This window comes from Electrona antarctica (genome assembly GCF_951216825.1).
Source record: "Electrona antarctica genome assembly, chromosome: 22".
Lineage (NCBI taxonomy): Eukaryota > Metazoa > Chordata > Actinopteri > Myctophiformes > Myctophidae > Electrona > Electrona antarctica.
This window is the reverse complement of record NC_136805.1, coordinates 32,393,202-32,414,094: the sequence shown is the minus strand read 5'-3', so window position 1 is coordinate 32,414,094 and position 20,893 is coordinate 32,393,202. Positions and strand designations below refer to the sequence as shown.

Below are 20,893 nucleotides of genomic sequence, written 5' to 3'. Positions count from 1 at the left end.
GTTTCCGGTTTGGTGGTTCCGGCCTGGCGACTACAAACCAGTGACTACAACATGACGCTCCTGATTAGAGGAGTATTGATCCCACCAGGCTGCGTGGCAATAGGGACAATACATGAAGCTTTCTACTCGCTGATCACCATGACGGTAAGACATCTGACGAGTGGTTGTGGCACTGTGGCGCCGCCATGTGGCAGATGTCTTTTGTGCGTCCTATACTTGGGCCCGCTTGTGATGGAATTCAACGGACACTGGAATTGAATGGACTGGACTGCCATCAATGTAGGGATGTGGATTTAAGAAACATTGGGAGTGGTCTAGTGATTTTCTTTCTCTCTCCAAAGCTGCATGTGTATTATCGAGCGGTAATGAAGCTTTTCATTTGCCCTTTGGCTTTCTGTAATCGGTGTGTACACAGAGATGAAATCCATGTCTATACTTTGCTGCCATTGTGTCTTCATTCCTGCCATTGCTGAGCCATTAGGCTTGTTACAGAGACATGAACTGCAGGTGGCTAGGGTGCACCAGCTGAAGGGTGTCATCATTAGCAATGAGAGAGAGAGAGAGAGAGAGAGAGAGAGGGGGAGAGGGTTAAAGGAAGCACAATAATAAGCCAAAGAGGGGGGTAAAGCTAGGAACAGTGTGATTAAGACCACCTCCGTGAAGAGCAACTCTCCAGGGTGGTGTGGTGTGGAGAGCAGGAAAAAATACAATCTGTGTGTAATTTACAGTGAATACATACCTGCTCCCGTTGTAATGAGTTCTGTAACGGCACTGTGTGTGTGTCCTATAACAATAACCACAGCTGATGCCAAGAAATGACTCCAGAGGATTACTGTACTGCAGGCGTGTGTGTGTGTGTGTGTGTGTGTGTGTGTGTGTGTGTGTGTGTGTGTGTGTGTGTGTGTGTGTGTGTGTGTGTGTGTGTGTGTGTGTGTGTGTGTGTGTGTGTGTGTGTGTGTGTGTGTGTGTGTGTGTGTGTGTGTGTGTGTGTGTGTGTGTGTGTGTGTGTGTGTGTGTGTGTGTGTGTGCCTGTGTGGTGTCATTGGTGAATATGGGGCAGGTATACCACAGGGATCTGATTTCGACGTCTTCACGCGTGGGTGTGTGCGTGCGTAGGCTGACTGCATGTAAAGATGAATCATGCGATAATTAACTTATAACCATTTGTGAATTACTAGACCTTTTTGTTCTAATGTCTCCCTATAAGATTGAACTCTTTACAGAGGAACCATTATGCTAATTATTTCCAGCTATTTTTATTCTGGGACTCCACTAGAGTGCCTTAATTTGCATGACTCCCCTGATATCTGCTCATTTTGAAAGCAGGAAAGAAATCCATGGAAACCTAGCAGACTATGATTACTTTGTCATTCGTTTACCTTATGATATTTGAATGAACATCAGACATTTTGTATATAGTAGATCTGCTATTTATGCTATTTTTGGAAACATTTTGAACATGTATGGACATTTTTCAACACGGAAACGATTGACAATTATGCAAAAATGATTGCGATTATCTCAAATAATTGCGATTAGACGATTATGTAATAATTGTGACAGGCTTAAATGTACTCACAATTCCTGTTCTGTGTGAGCAAAATGTAACTAATGCCTGAGCTTGACTCAATTCTAAAAGCAGCCAAGGTTAGTTTATAGGTTAGGTAATAGGTACTTACACCAGTGGTTCTCAAAGTGGGGTCTGGGGACCCCTAGGGGTCCTTGAGGGAGTTGCAGGGCGTCCCCAGCTAACTGATAGTTGGGAATCAAATGTCACCCTTATGGGTCTCTAACTCAGAGAGTGGACACATGCATTTGGTTCCATGTGTACACTCTTAAGAGTTAAATTTAACATTGATTTTACAATATAAATTGGGGTCCCAGAGATTGAAATCCCTTGTGGGTCCCTTGGGTGTCCTTGACATGAAACAGTTTGAGAGCACACTGCTGTACACTACAGGTTACCTTTGGTTTACTTTGGCCTCGGCACCGCGGTGCTTCGCAGGGTGGTGACATCACACGTGGATCAGTGGTTCCGCTACTTTCAGCTGGACAAGACATGCATTGTGCTGTGCCCTCATTCAAGGACAAAGAGGATTTATTGAGCTTTGTCGATAAAAGGAACAAGAGGGTGAATGAATGGCCTTAACATATCTGATTCAGCGCCAGGGGAGGCTTATAGTGGGTGCTTCAGCTAAGCTAATCCTGCAGGATGTAGAGAAATCGTATTCATCACGTAAGAGAGATTTATACGATCGGACCGCGTGATTGAGTGGCTCGACTATAAGTTAGGGTTTTCCATCTTGATCCGTGGATGCGTTTTCCGAACGTGCTACATGGCTCTGAGTGAATCATTTTTGAGTGGTGCAAACCACTTCAACAACCAGCTTTGTCTGTATCTATGTGTCTATGTATGTGTGTACCTGTACGTGGGACCCAAAAAAATGAGCATGGTTACTATGGTCACTGACATTACGTCAGACCACAGCTGATCAGGCTATATAAGACCTTGCACCACTCAGTTCACACGGGTGTGATTTTTTTCTCTATGTCAGCATGCACATTAACAAAGTTTGAGTCTTTTTACATAAAAAGCTAAACAAATCCATTTGTTTCCACGCTGATAATTCTGCGTAGATCCCGAGCACAAATCCATGATTTGTCACAGATAAGTAGTCGGCAATACAAGACAGCTTTTGGGCATCATTTTGGTTGGCTTCAGTGCTCAGGGGTAGACGTTAGCCCCTAACTGAGCGGCAGTGGCTCGGGAGTAGAGTCGTGACCGGATGGGAACCGCAAGGTTCAAACCCGGGCTCCCCCAGAGTTGGTGTCGAAGTGTCCTTGAGCAAGACTCTGAACCCCTAATTGCTCCCGATGTACAGGTTGGTGCCTTGCATCGGTGTGTGAATGTAATGCACAATCTTTGTAAAGCGCCATGGATAAAGGTGCTATATAAAAACACCATTTACCATTTAACTGACGTGCCCTCTTCCTATAGCTCACAGCCTTTACTGTCTCATAAAACATCAATTTAACCCTAGAACACAAAACCCGGGTGATTTTAACCCGGACAATTGTGATTATGTGATTTTCATAATGTTGCTGATAATGTGTGAGGTGGGTAGGTCCTTCATGTGATGCACAATGGCATCATAGAAGGTAGGTTTGTTTCCCTGCCCACATCCCTGTTTTTGAGCTCCATGAGCACGGAGTGTGATGTATGATCATGTATGATGATAAGCGCCCCACTCACTTCACACAAGTGAAGTTATTGAGGGGCCCCTCCTATATACAGGTTTAATGTTTGTTTTTAGTTCAATGTTTGTTTTAAAAAATGCCATTGACAATGAAAATTTACGTCATATTGTCCCTCTTTACGTCATCTTGTCCCTCATTACGTCATATTGTCTCTTTATTGTTAATGGCATTTAATGTTTGTGTTGGCACCGTTTGTTTTACATCATTACATCACCTAATCAACATGAGTTAGACTTTAATATATTAGCGCCCCTCACTTCACACGGGTGTGATTTTGTTTTTACATGCAGGTGTTGGGGTGAATTTCACCTGTGTTTACTGTTTAGTGATATTGGGACCTGTGAAAAAAATCCCATACACCCACCCACACTACTGGTGTATGGGATTTGCTGGATCATTCTCACGTCTCATGTCCCAGGAATAGGTGGACCAAAGGAGAAGTTCTCACATCCATTTTTTTAGGAATATGTTTAACCCATTTGGGCCGGGGAAACCCTTTTGGTGTTTTAAACATTATGTCATAATTTAGCTATTGAAAAATAGCAGATCTACAAGCTCATAGCGCGCCACCGAGTGGCGCGCTACGAGCTTGTAGGTCTGCTATTTTTGAAAAATCGTGAAAATATTTATTTCAGAAAACTGGAGGATTTAGAATAATTATTTTAAATGTTGAGGTCAGGCCTAAATGGGTAATAATACCCACATTGTTCACGGATTTTGCCCCCCATGATATCTTGGGCAACATCTCTATCTGTCTGCCATGTGAACTCATGTCGTCCTCCTCCCTCCTTCCCTCTCTTCCTCATGCAGTACGTGGAGGCCATCAGCAACAAGCAGAGCGAGCTGGAGAGCTACATCGCAGAGGGCTACAAGAACGCTCTGTCTGAGGAGAGGCGGAGGTTCTGCTTCCTGGTGGACCGACAGTGTGCCGTGGCCAAGAACAGCAACACCTACCACAGCAAGGTGATATAGAGGACAATGGTTTTATCATTACCATCAGAACCGTAAAGGCCTATTCATATTCCAGTTTTAGGTGATAAGGTGACCACCGGAAACTACAACATGGAGTCATGCTGGCGGTGATGAGCTCACCCAAACACATCTCTCTGTTTTTTACTGACCACCGTTTCGGTAGTCACCTTATCACCTAAACCTGGAGTATGAATAGGCCTTCGCAGAAAGCACGGTCAGGACCAGGACGAATTAGTGACGTCTCTATTGGGGCTATCCAGATCTGACTAGTCTTGGTTTGACTAGATCTGGCCCAGAATATCACCTGATTTCAGCCAACATAAATTCTGCCCACTAAGACGGAGGTCCCTGGGTGAATCAGAGAGAGTCCGAACAAGGCTAGATCAACTTAAGTCATATCGTCAGATCTGGCCCAGAATAAGCTACAGTATATTATTTCAACTGGTGAAGACGTCCTGGAAATGACGTAAAGATCATGACCCCCATATGCCCCTCTCAACTGAACGTTTTCTTTTTATATCAAGTACTTCCCTTCCCAGTAGCCCCTCGTGGAACTACTTTCACTCCCCAAATCCAACAGGACAATTTTATTTTCCATCCTGAATGGCAGCACGCCTAATATTATCATTGCATTTAGGCCATGTGCAATAAGGTAATTGAAAGTCAAAGTTCAGAGGCATTATTCATTTGCTAGATATTAGTTTTAAATTTTTAACAGTTTTAATGTCTTTATTTTGCTAAACTTAACCTGAAGACATTAAAACTATATACAGGTACTGCATTTCATATTGTTATCGAGGTATTCGACAACGTTATCGAATATCGCATGCTTTTCTAACACCGTGCACCCCTATTTGCTTCCACACAGTACAGTACATGCGAGTACTATTCATGCATAGCGTCCAGGCAGTACATGCACGTATTCATACAATGCTTCCAAGCAGTATCTGCAGAGAGGACGTACTATCGTGACTCTGCTGCTGACATTGTCTCCAGAAATGGTTCGTCAGCAGCTTTGTGTTACCTAACTGTCTGTGTCTGAGATGTGCTCGTGCCCGAGCAGTGAGCACAGTAGCTGTCTCAGAGCCTTAAAAAGACAGTTACAACAACTCTGTTGACTTCATGGGGCCAGGCTCTTCTACATAGACTTCTATTGGTTTGTCCCTTTTTAAAAGGGACAACCGGAAGTTTACGGAATGCATTGGAGTCTATGGGCTCGCGCGAGTACATGAACCACGTGACCAGGCTGTTTTCTGCCCCCTCAATGTCGTAACTCTGTCTTACTCTATGGCTCTGGGATGTCTGAACCGGGAGCAGAAGATGTGCACGTGATGTGGGAACATGGAGGGAGGTGGAGGGCGCGTGGGTGGGTTGTGAGGGGAGAGAGAGACAAGTAAGGGCAGGAGAGTGGCCTACTTCTACAAGAACACTGCAGAGCCACCGCCTGGCTGTGTGTGTGTCTCTCTTTCTCTCACCCTCCTTACGCTGTTTCCCACAGTCACTTTTACTTCATCTCAGTGGTGGAAAAAGTACTCGCGTGTAAAAGTATCCAGTGAACACCCGCTTCGAATGTTATCAACCGATAATCACCAATATGTTCCTTATCACACCATGCAATGGAGCAATATGGACTTTTCCTACATACTGCCTACCGCAAGTAGGCGAGTAGGAAACGCGGAAGTGAAATGACTGCCTCCGAAGCGAAAACACAGTGAAACTGCGCTTTATAACAAATTTGCTTTATGTTTACTTACGTGGCTGGTTAAGACTGATGTTCGGGTAAGATTTAGAGTAGGGTTAGTAATAGTGTTAGTAGTCGGACAACACAACCACGGACAATGGCCGTCTTGATACGGGCTGATGACGGAGATTAAATCATCTGATAACATCCGAAACCGCTAGAGTGAATAATAGTGAAAGGAAACACTGGATGAGTTTATCACTCCTGACTATTTCCCCAACTGGGAAATAGTCATTCATTCACTAGCCTAACCAACAGCCAGAAATACTGAGGCGAATACACACACACGCACGTTTGGGCCTGTCATTATAGGCAAAGACGTCCAAATATTTAAAATATAACAAAAATAGCAGATCTAGAAGCACACAACGCGTTGCGATGTGTCGTGTTGTAAGAGTGTAGATTAATGTATCTATTTTTGCCATGTGAAAACGTCATATGGGAAAGTATAAAATGAGAACTTCATGACGGGTTTCTGCTATTTGCTAAGTTTTGCTATTTTTATGCTAATTTCGGCTGATCCTTCCACCCACACACCTGCTCCCTCCGGGAGCCCACGCACAGCACAGGGACCACACGACTCTGGAGTCAGACAGACAGACAGACAGAGAGAGACGTGTGTTTTTTTAAACTAGCTGCTTGAAAGAGAAAAGTTTGAGCTTCTATACGGTATCTCCTCACCGCTTTTTGTTTCTTTGTTTCTTCAACTGCCTCCTCCTCACTCGCTCGCTCGATGATTGAATGCAAATGAGGCGTTTTCTTCTTTTTTTGCATAAGCCCACTTGGGATTCCAAGTGCTCTGCTGTATAATGTATTGAGGAGTTGCAAGTCAGCCCTTCAAAATGCCCGTAAAGAGAGGCTCTGCGTCCCATGAGTGTACTCATCACTCTCTTCTTCTCTCTCTCTCTCTCTCTCTCTCCCCATTGGTCTTCTTCCCTCTGATTTGTGTGTTGTTTTTTTTAACCCATTCAGGCCTGACGTCGAAATTTTAAAAAAAAAGTTTTCTAAATCATGACAATTTTCTGAAAGATTTGAGGCACATTTTAACGATTTAAAAAAAATAGCAGACCTACAAGTTCGTAGTTCGCTATGAGCTTGTAGATCTGCTATTTTTCAATAGCTAAATGATAACATAATGTATGTAACCACCAAAAGGGGTTCCCGCTCAAAATGGGTTAAGGTATATTTTTGGGCTTTTTCTGACTTTATTGGATAGTGTACAGTATGGTGACAGGAAATGGGGCGAGAGATGGGGGGGTGACACGCGGTGAAGGTCGTCGGGATCGGGAGTCAAACCCGCAACACGCCGCCAGGCTGGCTTAGCAGCCTAGGTGCCCGGACCGCTACACTAGCCACCCGGGCCTGATTTGTGTTTTTTATTTATTTCTCCGTCCTTTTCCTCCGCTCTGCTCTTCCCTCGCCTCCGTGACCGTCTTCACGCTTCCTCGCCCTCATGCAGTACATCTCGATAGACCTGTCACAATTATTACATAATTGTCTAATCGTAATTATTTGAGATAATCACCATTATTATCGGCAATGTCCATACATGTTCAAACATTTTTCAACAATAGCAGAAATAGCAGATCTACAAGCTTACAACACGTTGAATTATTAAAAAATGATTGAATGTGTCGGTGATTTGATTTCTTTGTATATTTTAGTTATTACTTATTTCTGCCCTGTGCAATTTGTGATTACGAAGCCTAAAAGGCTAAACAGAAAAACAGGCTGTGGCTCAGGAGGTAGAGCAGGTCCAATGATCCCTGGGTCGGCAGTTCGAATCCTGGCTCCTCCTGTCCACATGCCGAAGTGTCCTTGGGCAAGACACTTGCCTCCAATGAGTTGGTCGGTGTGAGCTTGCCACCATTGGGAATGTGGGAAGTGAGGACGCTGGCATCGACTGTTCGCCGCTTCACCTCCCAATGTATGAATGAATGAACCATTGTAAAGCGCTTTGAGCACTTGGAAAAGTGCTATAAAAATCCAATTCATTATTATTATATTATTATTATTCAATTGTAACATTCCAATGTTCAATGCAAAAAAAACCCCACAATTATATCGTTAATCGCAATTATTAATCGTCAACATCTGGCTCTCCCTCAACCTCCATGTGTTCTTCAGGGGAAGGAGCTTCTCTCCCAGAAGATGCCGCTGTGGCAGCAGTCGTGCGCGGAGCCCAACAAGCTTCCCGACCGCGCCATGCTCCTGGCCCAGCAGATGATCAGTCAGGGGCCTGGTGGCGGCGCTGCCCACCACCACCACCACCACCACACAGGCTCCAAGGTCATCTCTGAACCCATCCCTGGCGCCAAGCCCCTGCCGGTGCCCCCGGAGCTGGCCGCCCTCATGGCACAACAGGTCGGTTCCAGGCAGCTGCTTCCTTGTTCTCATGCACTGCAGATTTTTTATTTTTTCATTACACCTTTGGTTTGTTAGGAGGGTCTGTTGAATGATTATGACCTCGGCTGCATAACAATGCTTCGTTAGGTTTAATGTTGTTGTGAGTGTTTTGCTCAAACTGGTTGATTAGCCTAATACACCTAATACCTCAGCCTCATGCTGTTATCCAGGGATTCCATTTCCCCGAATGCTTTGAAGAGCTGTTGTGATGGAGAGCAACCCGTGTGTGTGTGTGTGTGTGTGTGTGTGTGTGTGTGTGCGTGTGCGTGCGTGCGTGCGAGTGTGTGTGTGAGTGTGTCTCTGCTTGAGTGCGTGCAATGCATGTAGTGCGAGTGTGCTTCAGATCTCTGTTGGGGTGCAAAGATCTGTGACACACATAAACACACGAGAGTGAGAGCGATGCATTCCGCGCCTATAACAATGCCTTTAATTAGGATTTTGGAGTGTGTTGCTGCCGCCGGGCAGTGAATAATGCCCCCCCGCTCTGCCCCTGGATTTTGCCGTCGCATCATGACAGCTCTCAAAGCATCCTCAGGAACCCTCAGCCATGCAAATGACATCGTTAGTGCTGGGCCACGCTAATTAGCTTGTCGCGTACAAGCAGCCGAACTGCTACCCCAGAAAAGGAAACTGAATAAATACTCGGAAAACATTCACATGGAAATGTGTTCCAATTAAACACTTTTAATTTGAACCCGTGGTGCATGTACTGTAACTTGGTGGTGTGTGTGCTCCCAGAGAAAAACGTTGAATCTCATCCTATAAGTAATCGTGGAATGAATCATGGAACTTGGAGGATGAGATTGAAGACACGATGGTGAGATACCTTCATTAGGATTGTGTCAGTTCAGTGTTGATCCTGAGGCTAGTTGTCACGTTCACTCTATTAGACGTACTAGTACGATGTCCGTTCAGAACGAGTCTGTGAATAATAATATGTATAGATGGATATGTATAGTCGTCACTCGTCATGTTTAGCTGAACATAACAGATCTACAAGCTCACAACGCATTGCGATGTGACGTGCTGTGAGCTTGTAGATCGGCTATATTCTATGAATCAGTCATTAGCTGATCTGTACATCACATCCACTTTACATCTCGCGCATTGTGACCGACCATTACATAACAGCAAAAACAGCAAAATACTCACATTTCTACTTTTTTTATTGACACACACCAACAAAAACGAACGCTTATGCGTTTCGGCTATGAGCCTTCATCAGAGCATTTCCAATAAAAAATAAGTCGAAATGAGTACTTTGTCCTGCATTTATTTGAAATTTTAGATGTGCTACCGTTTTTGGATATTTTTTTCAATTCCTACTTTTTGGTGTAGACTGGAGTTTGAGTGTAGCACTCTATTGAAAACCATGGCTGATGCGCAACCTCTTTTTCTCATTTCATTACATAACTGCCTTGGTGATGCGAGAGAGAGAGAGGGGTGGGGGAGAGAAAGAGACGAGGGGGGGAGGGAGAGGGTGTTGGAGAGAGGAAGATGGGGGGGGGGGGGGGGGAGGGAGAGGGGGTTGGAGAGATGAAGATGGGGGGAGGGAGAGGGGGTTGGAGAGAGGAAGGGGGGGGGGGGGGGAGACAAAGAGAGTGAGGAGGGGCAATCCAAGAATGCATCTCTCAACGCTATGCAAATTCCTTTCCCCGCCGTTTGCACAACAGAGGCTGATGGGCGGGGGGGCCGACGGAGGGATGTCGCTGACGAACGGCACGTCGTCGGGCGGCGCCCACGGAGGAGATGACTACCAGCACTGGATGGAGGGCAAGGCTGCTGCCCAGGCGGGCAAGGCCTCGCCACAGACCCAGCGGCAGGGAGGAGGGGAGGGGTACTCAAACACCCTGCCTGTCCGCAAGGTGGCCCCCACCAAGAGCAAGACCACGCTGAGTAAGGATGGGAGCAGAACACGTCACACCACGGCACGCTTAATACGCGTATTTTATACCTTTATCACATGACCCACAATATAATTTTTTTTTCCTCAAGCAAATCAGTAAAAAATTCATAAGCATTGCATTGCATGTCACCCACAAGGGCCATGCTACAAAGTATAACCTTCACATGCTCTGATCTACTGAAATCTTAAGTGATGTTTTCCTATATCTCTTATTATCTCTTATGAAAAAGGCCATCACCCTCCCTGCGAGCTTGTATTGTACATCATAAATACATTATTATACTAATAATAATAAGAGTAATACCAGTATTACTCCCTAGCATCGCGCCGCAACGTCTTTCTCCGGCTACGCCCGATCACGTGATACGTGTTATGGGTTACAGGTGCATGCTGTTCTTTTTTTTGTCCCTAGACGTGAGCGCGCGAAAGTTCTGGTCTTGTACATCTGCGAGAACTACTGATTTTAGAAGGCATTTGTAGAATCTGCCTCTGGTCGGGTCCTTGAGAACCGCCGGTCTATAACATGGTCTCTCTTTCCCCTCCCGTCCAGCGGAGACGCGCACGCTGCCCCGCTCCAGCTCCATGGCGGCGGGGCTGGAGAAGAACGGGAGGACGCGCGTCCAGGCCATCTTCTCCCACGCGGCCGGTGACAACAGCACCCTGCTCAGCTTCGTCGAGGGAGACGTCATCACGCTGCTGGTGCCCGAGGCCCGCGACGGATGGCACTACGGAGAGAACGAGAAGAACAGGATGTGAGCAGACTGAGCACACAGAGCCACAGACACGCCCATATATGCACGTGGATGTGTGCATGTGCAGTTGTGCACATGGGTGACTAGATCCAAACTGTTCATTTGAGAGACAGAAGTATCACTCCTGTGGGACAGGGGGGGGGGGGGGGGGGTTAGCTTATTCGACCATAGGCGTAATATTACTTATCATTTTGTTATTAAACCTCCTTGGCGTCTCACATTTTGTTTTAAAATGCTAGTTTTGGTCATGGGTGGTATGGCCAACTTGGTACTGTAGCCTAGAGGATATTCCTCATGTTATTTTAATGGGCACATCTTGCAGGAAAATAGACAACATGATAAATTACAACAGAAATCCAACGATTGGGAGACTAACTATTAGGGCATTTGAACAATGATGCCTGCCAGTCACAATGTGGGACAGGGTCTCAATTTGTGGGACGCCTGAAAAGTCTTGGAAATGAGGACTGTCTGGTCACCCTAGCGCCGCAATGCGAGAGTGCGGTCTAGCCAACACCAACTGGGGACTCTTGAATCGCTGCCTTCCACACTCTCCTATCTAGCATCAGGCTCTTGAGCTCTACAGTGTTGTTAGCTAAGCTGTCGCACCGCAGTGCATCTACATTACGTAGGTGGTGCGCTTCTTGCCTTTCCTAAGCTGTCGCACCGCAGTGCATCTACATTACGTAGGTGGTGCGCTTCTTGCCTTTCCTAAGCTGTCGCACCGCAGTGCATCTACATTACGTAGGTGGTGCGCTTCTTGCCTTTCCTAAGCTGTCGCACCGCAGTGCATCTACATTACGTAGGTGGTGCGCTTCTTGCCTTTCCTAAGCTGTCGCACCGCAGTGCATCTACATTACGTAGGTGGTGCGCTTCTTGCCTTTCCTAAGCTGTCGCACCGCAGTGCATCTACATTACGTAGGTGGTGCGCTTCTTGCCTGTCCTGCATGGCTTTGCCCTGGGTTATTGTTTGCCACTAGTTCTGGATGCCTGACGCAGTGCCCTGCCAGCATAATCCTTCTCTCTCTGACTGTCTGTGACCCGTGGTAGGTCCCCATATAGAGGTTCCTTTGCAGGGCGTTGCTGAAAATGAGCATCTGTGCTCAGCTACTTCCCTGGGTAAATAAAGAATAAAAAAAAAGGACCACACTACAAATGTAAACATTTTCAAAAACAGATCTATATAAGCTCACAACGTGGCACAGCACATTGTCGTACCAATACCGAAAACAGCTGATATGTATATCATTAGCTGTTAAGCGGCTTTTAATTGGTCTGGGGTTTTCTAAAGCGTTTTGTTGTTAATTATGATGCGTGGCTAATGTGTTGTTAATTTTGATGCATAGCTAACGTGCGTCTCCTCTGCCTCTCCCAGGCGTGGCTGGTTTCCTTTCTCCTACACGCAGCTCATCTCCGACGGTGACGGTGACTCCATGAGACAGCTTCGAGTGCACAAGTATGTATTCTTCCTCGCTCGACTCGCACCACAGATACAGCTCTGTAGATTAGTGTAGAATATGAGGCAGCAGAGGTAGGAATGCAGCAGACTGATGTGCTTAACTAAAGTCACTCTACGCAGTAAAACCCATAGTGTTCATTTTACTACGTACCATTACGAATAAAACAGATACAGCGTGACCGTACATAAGACACAATAAAAGAAAGAAAATGTGAGCAATAAGAAAGCGTTTCAATTAATTAAAAGCAATTCTGTAAAATGGGTTTTGAGAAGTGATTTAAAAGATGATATGGATTTTGTCATACAGTAGACACCATAAGTAATTTAACTCTGGTGTGTGTGTGTGTGTGTGTGTGTGTGGGTGTGTGGGTGCGTGTGTGCGTGTGCGTGCGTGCGTGCGCGCAGCCTCAACCATGGGAAGAGCAGCAGTACAGGAAACCTCCTGGAGAAAGAAGACATGTCTCTTCCGGTCCCAGACTACAGCATGCACTCCCGCATGGCGGCACAGAGTGGCGCTTCGCTGGCACACAGCAGACCACAGCAACGCCCCTACAGCGTGGCAGGGCCAGGCTTCTCACAGGTGGGGGGCGCTGCAAATGCACAAGCGCACACACACGCACGCGTGCACTCTCACCTGCCAACTTGCTCATACGACACACTGAGTCATCACACAAACACTGATAACGCTTCCACCTTTTCAGGGGCCATCTTGTGAAATCCACTTCGGTTAGCCAGCTGCAAGCCTGGGAAGCATATTCCTTTTCAGGTTTATGATTCGTCCGTAATAATGATTCATCCGTACTAATAAGTCATGTATTACTTAGGTCATGTATAGTCACTGGTTTGTATAGTCATCAGGCAGGAAACCACAAACCGGAATCCGTATTACCCAAAATTCCCCTGTGTTCAAGAGCATCATAATTTTAGCGCCGACCCAATACAAGCCTTGATGCGGCGTATGAATCAGACACGTTTCTTCAAGTAAGAGGTCGTTTGGTATATCCATCTTTTATTCCAACTCGTTTTTCTTTTTTTTCTTTTATTTTACCATCTGGTCTAGACCGGATCACACAGCAATTTAGAAACACAGAACAGAGAGAGAGAGAGAGAGAGAGACTTCCTACTGACGGCCTCTGTGCACGTGTGTGCCTGTGTGGCTCTGATTGCATGGCGTAGTCCTCTAGCAGCCTTAACTTTTCATGCCACATAACGGGTTAATTCGTTTAGTTTCTGGGGGAAATGGATCACTGGCGCCCTTCATGCGGAGGCAGCCCCGTTTGCACTGGAAGTCACTCACCAATGGGAGAGTCTGGGTACCAATAACACAATCAAAGACGAGGCGAGTCTGCGTACCAATAACACAATCAAAGACGAGGCGAGTCTGGGTACCAATAACACAATCAAAGACCAGGCGAGTCTGGGTACCAATAACACAATCAAAGACGAGGCGAGTCTGGGTACCAATAACACAATCAAAGACCAGGCGTTCTACGGAATAAGTGATGTTTAATATGGAGGGGAAGTAAGGACTCCAGCGCTCAGAGGTGAAGGCCTTATATAAGAACCCTGGGGGACTCCAGTCAGCTAATTATACAGTGTTTAAGTGGTTAATAAGCCTCAGGAGAGACTGCGTTCTCTGTCTCTCTCTGTTGCTCTCTATCTCTCTCTCGCTGTTTCTCTCTTATACTCGCGCACTAACGCATGCACACGCCCATGGTATATTATACACACAGGATATCACAAGCACAGCATATTGTAAACCATAACCTCCATAACTAAATTCCATAATGGTTACCCTCAAACTTAAGGTTTTTAGTGAATATTGTTTTAGCCCTCATATTTACACGTTGCTGTGACTCTGCTGCCATCTACTGGTTCCTTTTGATTATGGCAATTTTAACCACATTTTAAAATAGATCCATCAGGAATTAGTATGAGTCTGTACGACCTATAAAGTGTTTTCTTTTCTTTTTTTTTTAAATATTACAGCAAGGAGTTGAAGAGTATGAGCCCCGTTTCCCTACAAGGTAAGAATCAGGTTCATAATACTTTTCTACTGACTATTGACTAGTCAGTAGAAACTATTGACTATTAAAGCCAGAGGGTACAAGTTCAACTATCCTCCATGCAGCCAATTCGTATAACAAAGACAACTTGTTTCTTTAATTCTTTCATATGAACGGTGCTCATGTTTTACAGTACACATAAATAAATACATAGTTCAAAATTAAAACCCTCAACTGCAAACAAACCCTTTGCCCAAACTGTTGGGCATAAGGTCCCTTATTGGCCAAGGGTTTCCACCGACATACCGACAGACAGACATACCGACAGCCGATCTGCTCAGACACACACATAGGCCTATGACGTAAGTTCTCCATTCATTGTCAAAGGCATTTAATGGTTTGTGTTAAGACAGAATCTACACTATAGCTGTTTATAGGAGGTCAAAAGAGAGCGAGAGTGCAGGCATAGGGATGTGATAGCAGTGTGCATAAGGTGTTTTAAGCAGCACTGTGTACCTTGTATTCCAAGACAAAAACAGGACAATCATCGGTGGAAAGTAACTCATTATACACTTACTTAAGTACTGTACTTGAGTACAATTTTGAAGTAATTTGTACTTTGAGTATTTCCAATACTTCTTGGCTGTGGCAGGTTTCTGAACGGTCCACAGCCCACCTCTAAGACAGAGACAAATGGTGCCATCTTATAATGAGCGTACGGTTGAAAATGGTCTTTTAGGTTAATTTTAATTAAAGTCAAAAGTTGTTTTGTTAATTAAAAAGCACTTTTTCACCAGCTCCTTCCACCCCTATAGCTCAGCTGCTTCACAGTAACATTCTGAATGTTAATTTGTCTCAGAATTTTACAGTGTTCCATAATCCACCACAGAGCTTCCAGCTGCTTAAAGGACAACTTTGGGGGGGGGGTTTTCAACCAAGGTTCATGTTTTAGGTTGTTATTAGAGAAAGTAAAAGATGAGTGTTAAAAAAAAGCTGCTTTCTTTAGTGATTTAGCGATTTCAGCTATTTTTGACGGGGGAGGAGGCTAAATATGTGGCTAAATATGTATTTTTTGACATTTTATGGTGATTTCTTAATTATTATTTTTATTTACTATAGTCCTACTAGACCCCAGGAAATTACATCAGTCAGCCACAGTAGTTGTTTTCTGTGTGTCTGAACTCTGAACGAACAACTGACTACTAGGGGGATGCCATACTATGTGTCATAGGGTCAATATTTTACTTTGTCAACTCCTCCTTCACATTCAATAGAATGCTGTGGATATCCGTTGTGGCCAGATGTAATTTCCTGGGGTCTAGTAGGATTGTAGTAGCCTAAATAACAATAAAGAAATATTCAGCCACTTATTCGAATCCCCCCCTGTCAAAAAATAGGTCAAATCATTAAAACTAAAGAAAGCAGCAAATGAAAATAAAAAATAAAAACAACTCATCTTTTACTTTCTCTAATAACAACCTAAAACATGAACCTAAAACCCAAAGTTGCACAACACACTGTTGTACATCCCCCCGGTCACACATCTGCGCCAGACGCACTCTAATCAACGCATCTGCGACGCATGCCGATGATGCGTCGGCCCATAGTCGGATGCATCCATTTCCCATGCTATCCTGCAGGGCTGTGGGCAATGCTGGCAGGAGAGCCGCTTTAACGGTGTGTAGTTCAAGTGGGGTCAATGCACATCGCTTCTGTCTTATAGTCTCGCGTAGCCAGACAACTATTGCACAATCTCCGAATGCAATATAGAGTCTTGAGCTACACATCCACCGAAATCCGAGTAAGGAAGCTGTCATTGCCGGTTAAAGTATTGTTACATTTTATTATTTTTATTTCCATTTCTGCTAAACAGCAAGCTATATATTATGCTTTGATGATTTCGATTTATATTGGGATACATTTGCGGCGACTGTAAAGACAAAACGGAAGTGGGGAGGAGGCTTCACTTCCGCTTTATCTTTTACTCATGACCATAGCTTCCGTTCTCCAGACTGTATGATGGAAGCTTTTGAAAATGAACACGGTGCTTCACGCGCATCGGTCCTCGCGTGTTTCGTGCCGTCAACGGGAGGCATCCGTTGCGCACCACTCCTTTTCTCTCTCCTGTGATAGAAGTGAGCGGGGAAGCAGTCGCGTCACGCCTCACGCGACCGCAGGCGTTTTAAGTTGTGTCTGACGCAGATGTGTGACCGGGGCTTATCTCCCTCGTGGTCATTATTAGACGATACCACGTTAGAATGACCACTGTACCTCCCATCATGTCCCCAGAATTAAGGTATTTTTTCCTCATTTCGCATGCGTGGCTTGTGGGAGGTAGAACGAGGCCTGCCTCTATACCTCCCCACCACTACGGTTGTGTTTGTTGGGCTGTTCTTCCTCTCCTGAGCACAGCCCATTTGGAAGCCTCTCCCTGTCTTTGTTCCACAGTTCCACAGAGGGCAAATTGATTTCCACAGTGTGAGGACAGGCAGACAGCCGGGACAAACAGACTCAGCCACGCCGGGGCTCCACTGCAGCCGTCGGCCGCCCGTCAGCGTCGCGTCATCGTCAACGCAGGGAATGTTCCCTTTTTAATCAATGATGAAGGGTGCTCCACTGCCGACGGTCGCGCCTGGAGGGCGTTTGGACGGCATCACCCAATCGCCCCGGTTGATTTTTTGACGCCGTCCAAACGCAACGCACTCAGTGGAGCCCCGACGCCAGTCGTGCAATAGGACAGACGACCTCGCTGCCCCTTCATCCTTCCACCACCTCTCTCTCCCACCCCCTCCTCTCCTCTTCTTCGCCTCTTTCTGCTTATGGCAATAAACTCTTCCCAAGCCCTCCCTGTGTGGGGGGGAAGGTTTGGAGAACTGTATGTATGTCCCAATCCCCCCCCCCCCCCCCACACCCTGTGCTTTCTAACTGGGCAGTAGCCAGAGGCCTTGATGCAGAGCCATGCCAAGCTAAACCAAGAACACACACACACACACACACAAAATGAAAACAAGACTTCTTGGTGCCATCCTTGTTGAAATCAATGGAATGGAATATGTATCTTTTGCCTGTCTTTCATGCATGTACATTGTTTTGTTCTTATATCCATGTTTTGTTCTTATATCCCCCCCCCCGTCCCGTCCCGTCCCGTCCCGTCAAATGAAACCTGGTTTTAATGCCTAAACCACACCAATGCAACTCCTTGCAACAAACCGGTTTTAAGGACATGTCACACCAATGCAACTCCTTGCAACTGCCATTAATGGTTTCATGTGACTTCATGCAACTACTGGTTTGGTTGCAAGGAGCTGCACAGTGAATCATTGGTGTGGTTTGGGCCTTGACCACATACTGTACACCCTAGACAGTCTCTATTCTGGGCATGTCATGATAGCAAGTATAGCAGATCTACAAGCTGAAGATTCATCACGTGTCATGAACTTGTAGATTGGCTATTTCACGAAGAGGTTTGGTGTAGATGGGAAACAAGGAGGGGACCAAGTATACAGCCCTGAGGGACCCCCCCGTCCCCCCCACCCCGACCCTCCCCCCGTCAACTAAGTATATAATATGCTGTTGTATATACAGCATATCTCACATTTTTTTAAGCATTTGTTACCTTTGTTTAAAAAGGTGCTATATAAATAAAGTTATTATTATTATTATTAGGGCTTAAGTGGTTAACAGTATTCTGTCCTCTCTATTAGTATGATGGCCGAGCTACACCAAGCACGCCTGCGTGTGGAATTTACTGCGTGCGTACAGCGTGTTTGGAAACATCCAATTTATGTCAACAATACCAACTACACCAATAGCAGCGCAGGCCCCGGATACGCAATTACGCATGCTCTAAAAATAGGATCGGTTCTATTTTTTTCACGAGCGTATTCCCCCCACGCGCACGTATATTGTCTCCCAAACAGTGTTTCCACACCTAAGCGGAAAACGGCCGACAGCCGTGGACAGAAGAAGCTGTCCGCAGCTTCTTTTCCGAGTTTTTAGACAGCTGGTGGATGGAAAAGAAGCTCCACCTCCGCGGCTGACTGCCGCGGAGGAGAGCATTTCCGGGAATCTGGCCGTCGCAGCAGTCGTCCGCGGAGGTGGAGCTTAATTTCCATCCACCAGCTGTCTAAAAACCCGGAAAAGAAGCTGTCCGACAGCCGAAAACGTCCGCGGCTCTTTAGTAAGTCTGGCAGCACCTAAATCGAGACAAATTGGGCAAATCTGCCCACGCCCACATATCTGGTGTAGCGTTTTGTGTGTGCGCGGACTTGTTCATGCGTCACGCGCACATTCTCTGGCGTAGCTCGGCCGTGAAGGTAAATTAATTGTGAGTCTAAATAAAATCTAGCAATAGTTTTACTGGGTATTAAAGTATATACCGCTCTAATTTGACCTTTTCACACATAGTGGTTGTGTGATACGGTAACTCCTGCATCCCTCTGAGGATAATAATGTATCACATGTAGTGAACTCATGATTTAGCGGTTTCCAGCTAAGGGAAGGGAGCTGGTCAATATCACAAGTAATCAATAATGTTTATTGTACATAAATGTGCCATAAATGTATACGGTATGGCAGTGCTTGTCATGCAGTATCTGTAAACAGTTTATAAAATGATGAAAAGCACCTTATGAAAGTTATTGTCTATATTTCTGTGGGGGTTCTGTAATCAATCACTCGTAATATTACCAGTTTAGGACTTTGAACTTGATTGATTGATTGATTCTTTACCGACGGGCGGTGTGACGGACACACGTACCCAGGTGCTTTGGGGTCCTACAGTATGAGTTTTTCTGTTGTGTTGTCTGAATATTCTACAAAGGCTGGATGAGGACGACCAACCTTCATCCTCTGGAGACATGCAAGGCTTTGAGTATAGGCTTACTTCCATCAGTTTGATATAAATTAGGCAGGCCACAGACCCCCATTTGAGGTCCCCCCCCCCCCCCCCCCCCCTAACTCGGAGAATGTAGAAATGGAACAAAATGGACCCGTAAGGATCCATTTGGTTTCGTTTGTACACCGACCCATTTTGGTTCCTAACTAAAGAGAACCAGTGACTTAAATTAATGAATGAAACAAAAGACTATTGGTACTGCTGCTAACCCAAATCCCTTAAATCCTAGCATAATGAAAATTAAAGAGTTCTACTGAAAGTGTATCATTTGTGCTGTCGACACGACAAATGATGATAAATAAAATACAGTCTGTCTTCCTGTGGATTGAAAATCGACGTCCACATCAATGATGGTCTGAATATATCACTCCAGATATGATTTTGATGAGCACCTCTGCCACCTCGAAAGGGAGGATGAATCGTTTTGATGTTGACTCTTCATTCAGCCTTCCTGTACTGTTGTTCCAATAAAAACTTGTTCAAAGAATATAACGAGTAAAGCCTTATGTTTGAGGGAATGAAAGGCTTGTCTGTCGCTCTTTGTGATCAAATAAAGATGCTCGTCTGCGTCGTCTGTTGTACGTCATTCACATTCCTTAGTGTAGTCCGTCGTCGTACGACATGGTGAACAAGCGATTGACAAGCTCACAACACGTGGCGGTCGCACAATGCGGCGCATCCGCAATGAGTTTGTGAGCTTGTTGGTCGCCTACTGTATATTTGTTGCGTGACACACTATAAATCAGGGTATAGTCAGTCAGTACAGTACCTGTCTGTCATGCAAGCCTAATGTATTCAACATTTTCATGTTTGGCAAGCGATGTGGTCATGACGTTTAAATCGTATTACTGTAGCCTACAATGAGGAATAGGCCATGACATACTATTCTCCTTTTAACCCATTAAGACCCGTATCTTAGCTTTTCACCACTTTAACCATTATTTTAAACTTTAGCTATTTAAAAATAAGCAGATCTACAATACAGATAATGCTGGAGGTCCTTGACATGAAAGGTTTTGAGCACCACTGATCAGGATTTAGACGACATTTTGTAGAATCAGGTCGTAATGTGTTAAAAACCCATATTAGATCCAAATACTTTAGCCCAAGGGTGTGCAAGCGACCATCTCGAACTGTACGTTTCCCATGCCCACAACATCAAAACGGTCTCCTCGCTGCATAGTATGTGCGCTGTGTCTCTATAGCCTCTCTTCGCCTCTTTGTTTGTCTTAGGCCCAAACCGCACCAATGCAACTCCTTGCAACAAAACAGTTTTAAGGACATGTCACACCAATGCAACTGTCTGCTATTGGGGATAATGGTTTCATGCAAGTACATGAAACTACTCACAACTGTTTGGTTGCAAGGAGTTGCATGCACGGCGAATCTTTGGTGCGGTTTGTGTCTTAATGCCTGTCTTCCCTAACCTGACTCTGCCAGATTGCGGCAGTATTGAGTTCACAAGTTCCCTCCTCCTGCCTGCATCTGGTCTCACT

At 45.3% G+C, this 20,893-nt stretch overlaps 1 protein-coding gene across 2 annotated transcripts in view; it reads left to right on the top strand.

Moving 5' to 3' along the window:
• LOC306915970 (BAR/IMD domain-containing adapter protein 2-like) overlaps positions 1 to 17,330 on the top strand; it is a 94,657-nt gene extending 77,327 nt beyond the window's left edge. For both annotated transcript variants that reach the window (XM_079493671.1, XM_079493670.1), the window contains 8 exons: positions 4,069 to 4,221; positions 8,099 to 8,335; positions 10,051 to 10,273; positions 10,834 to 11,035; positions 12,411 to 12,491; positions 12,900 to 13,074; positions 14,484 to 14,521; positions 16,949 to 17,330. In XM_079493671.1, the coding sequence (XP_079349797.1) occupies positions 4,069 to 4,221; positions 8,099 to 8,335; positions 10,051 to 10,273; positions 10,834 to 11,035; positions 12,411 to 12,491; positions 12,900 to 13,074; positions 14,484 to 14,521; positions 16,949 to 16,982 (1,143 nt within the window). In that variant the 3' untranslated portion in view covers positions 16,983 to 17,330. The remainder of the gene's footprint in view (positions 1 to 4,068; positions 4,222 to 8,098; positions 8,336 to 10,050; positions 10,274 to 10,833; positions 11,036 to 12,410; positions 12,492 to 12,899; positions 13,075 to 14,483; positions 14,522 to 16,948) is intronic.
• Positions 17,331 to 20,893: the final 3,563 nt, after the last annotated feature.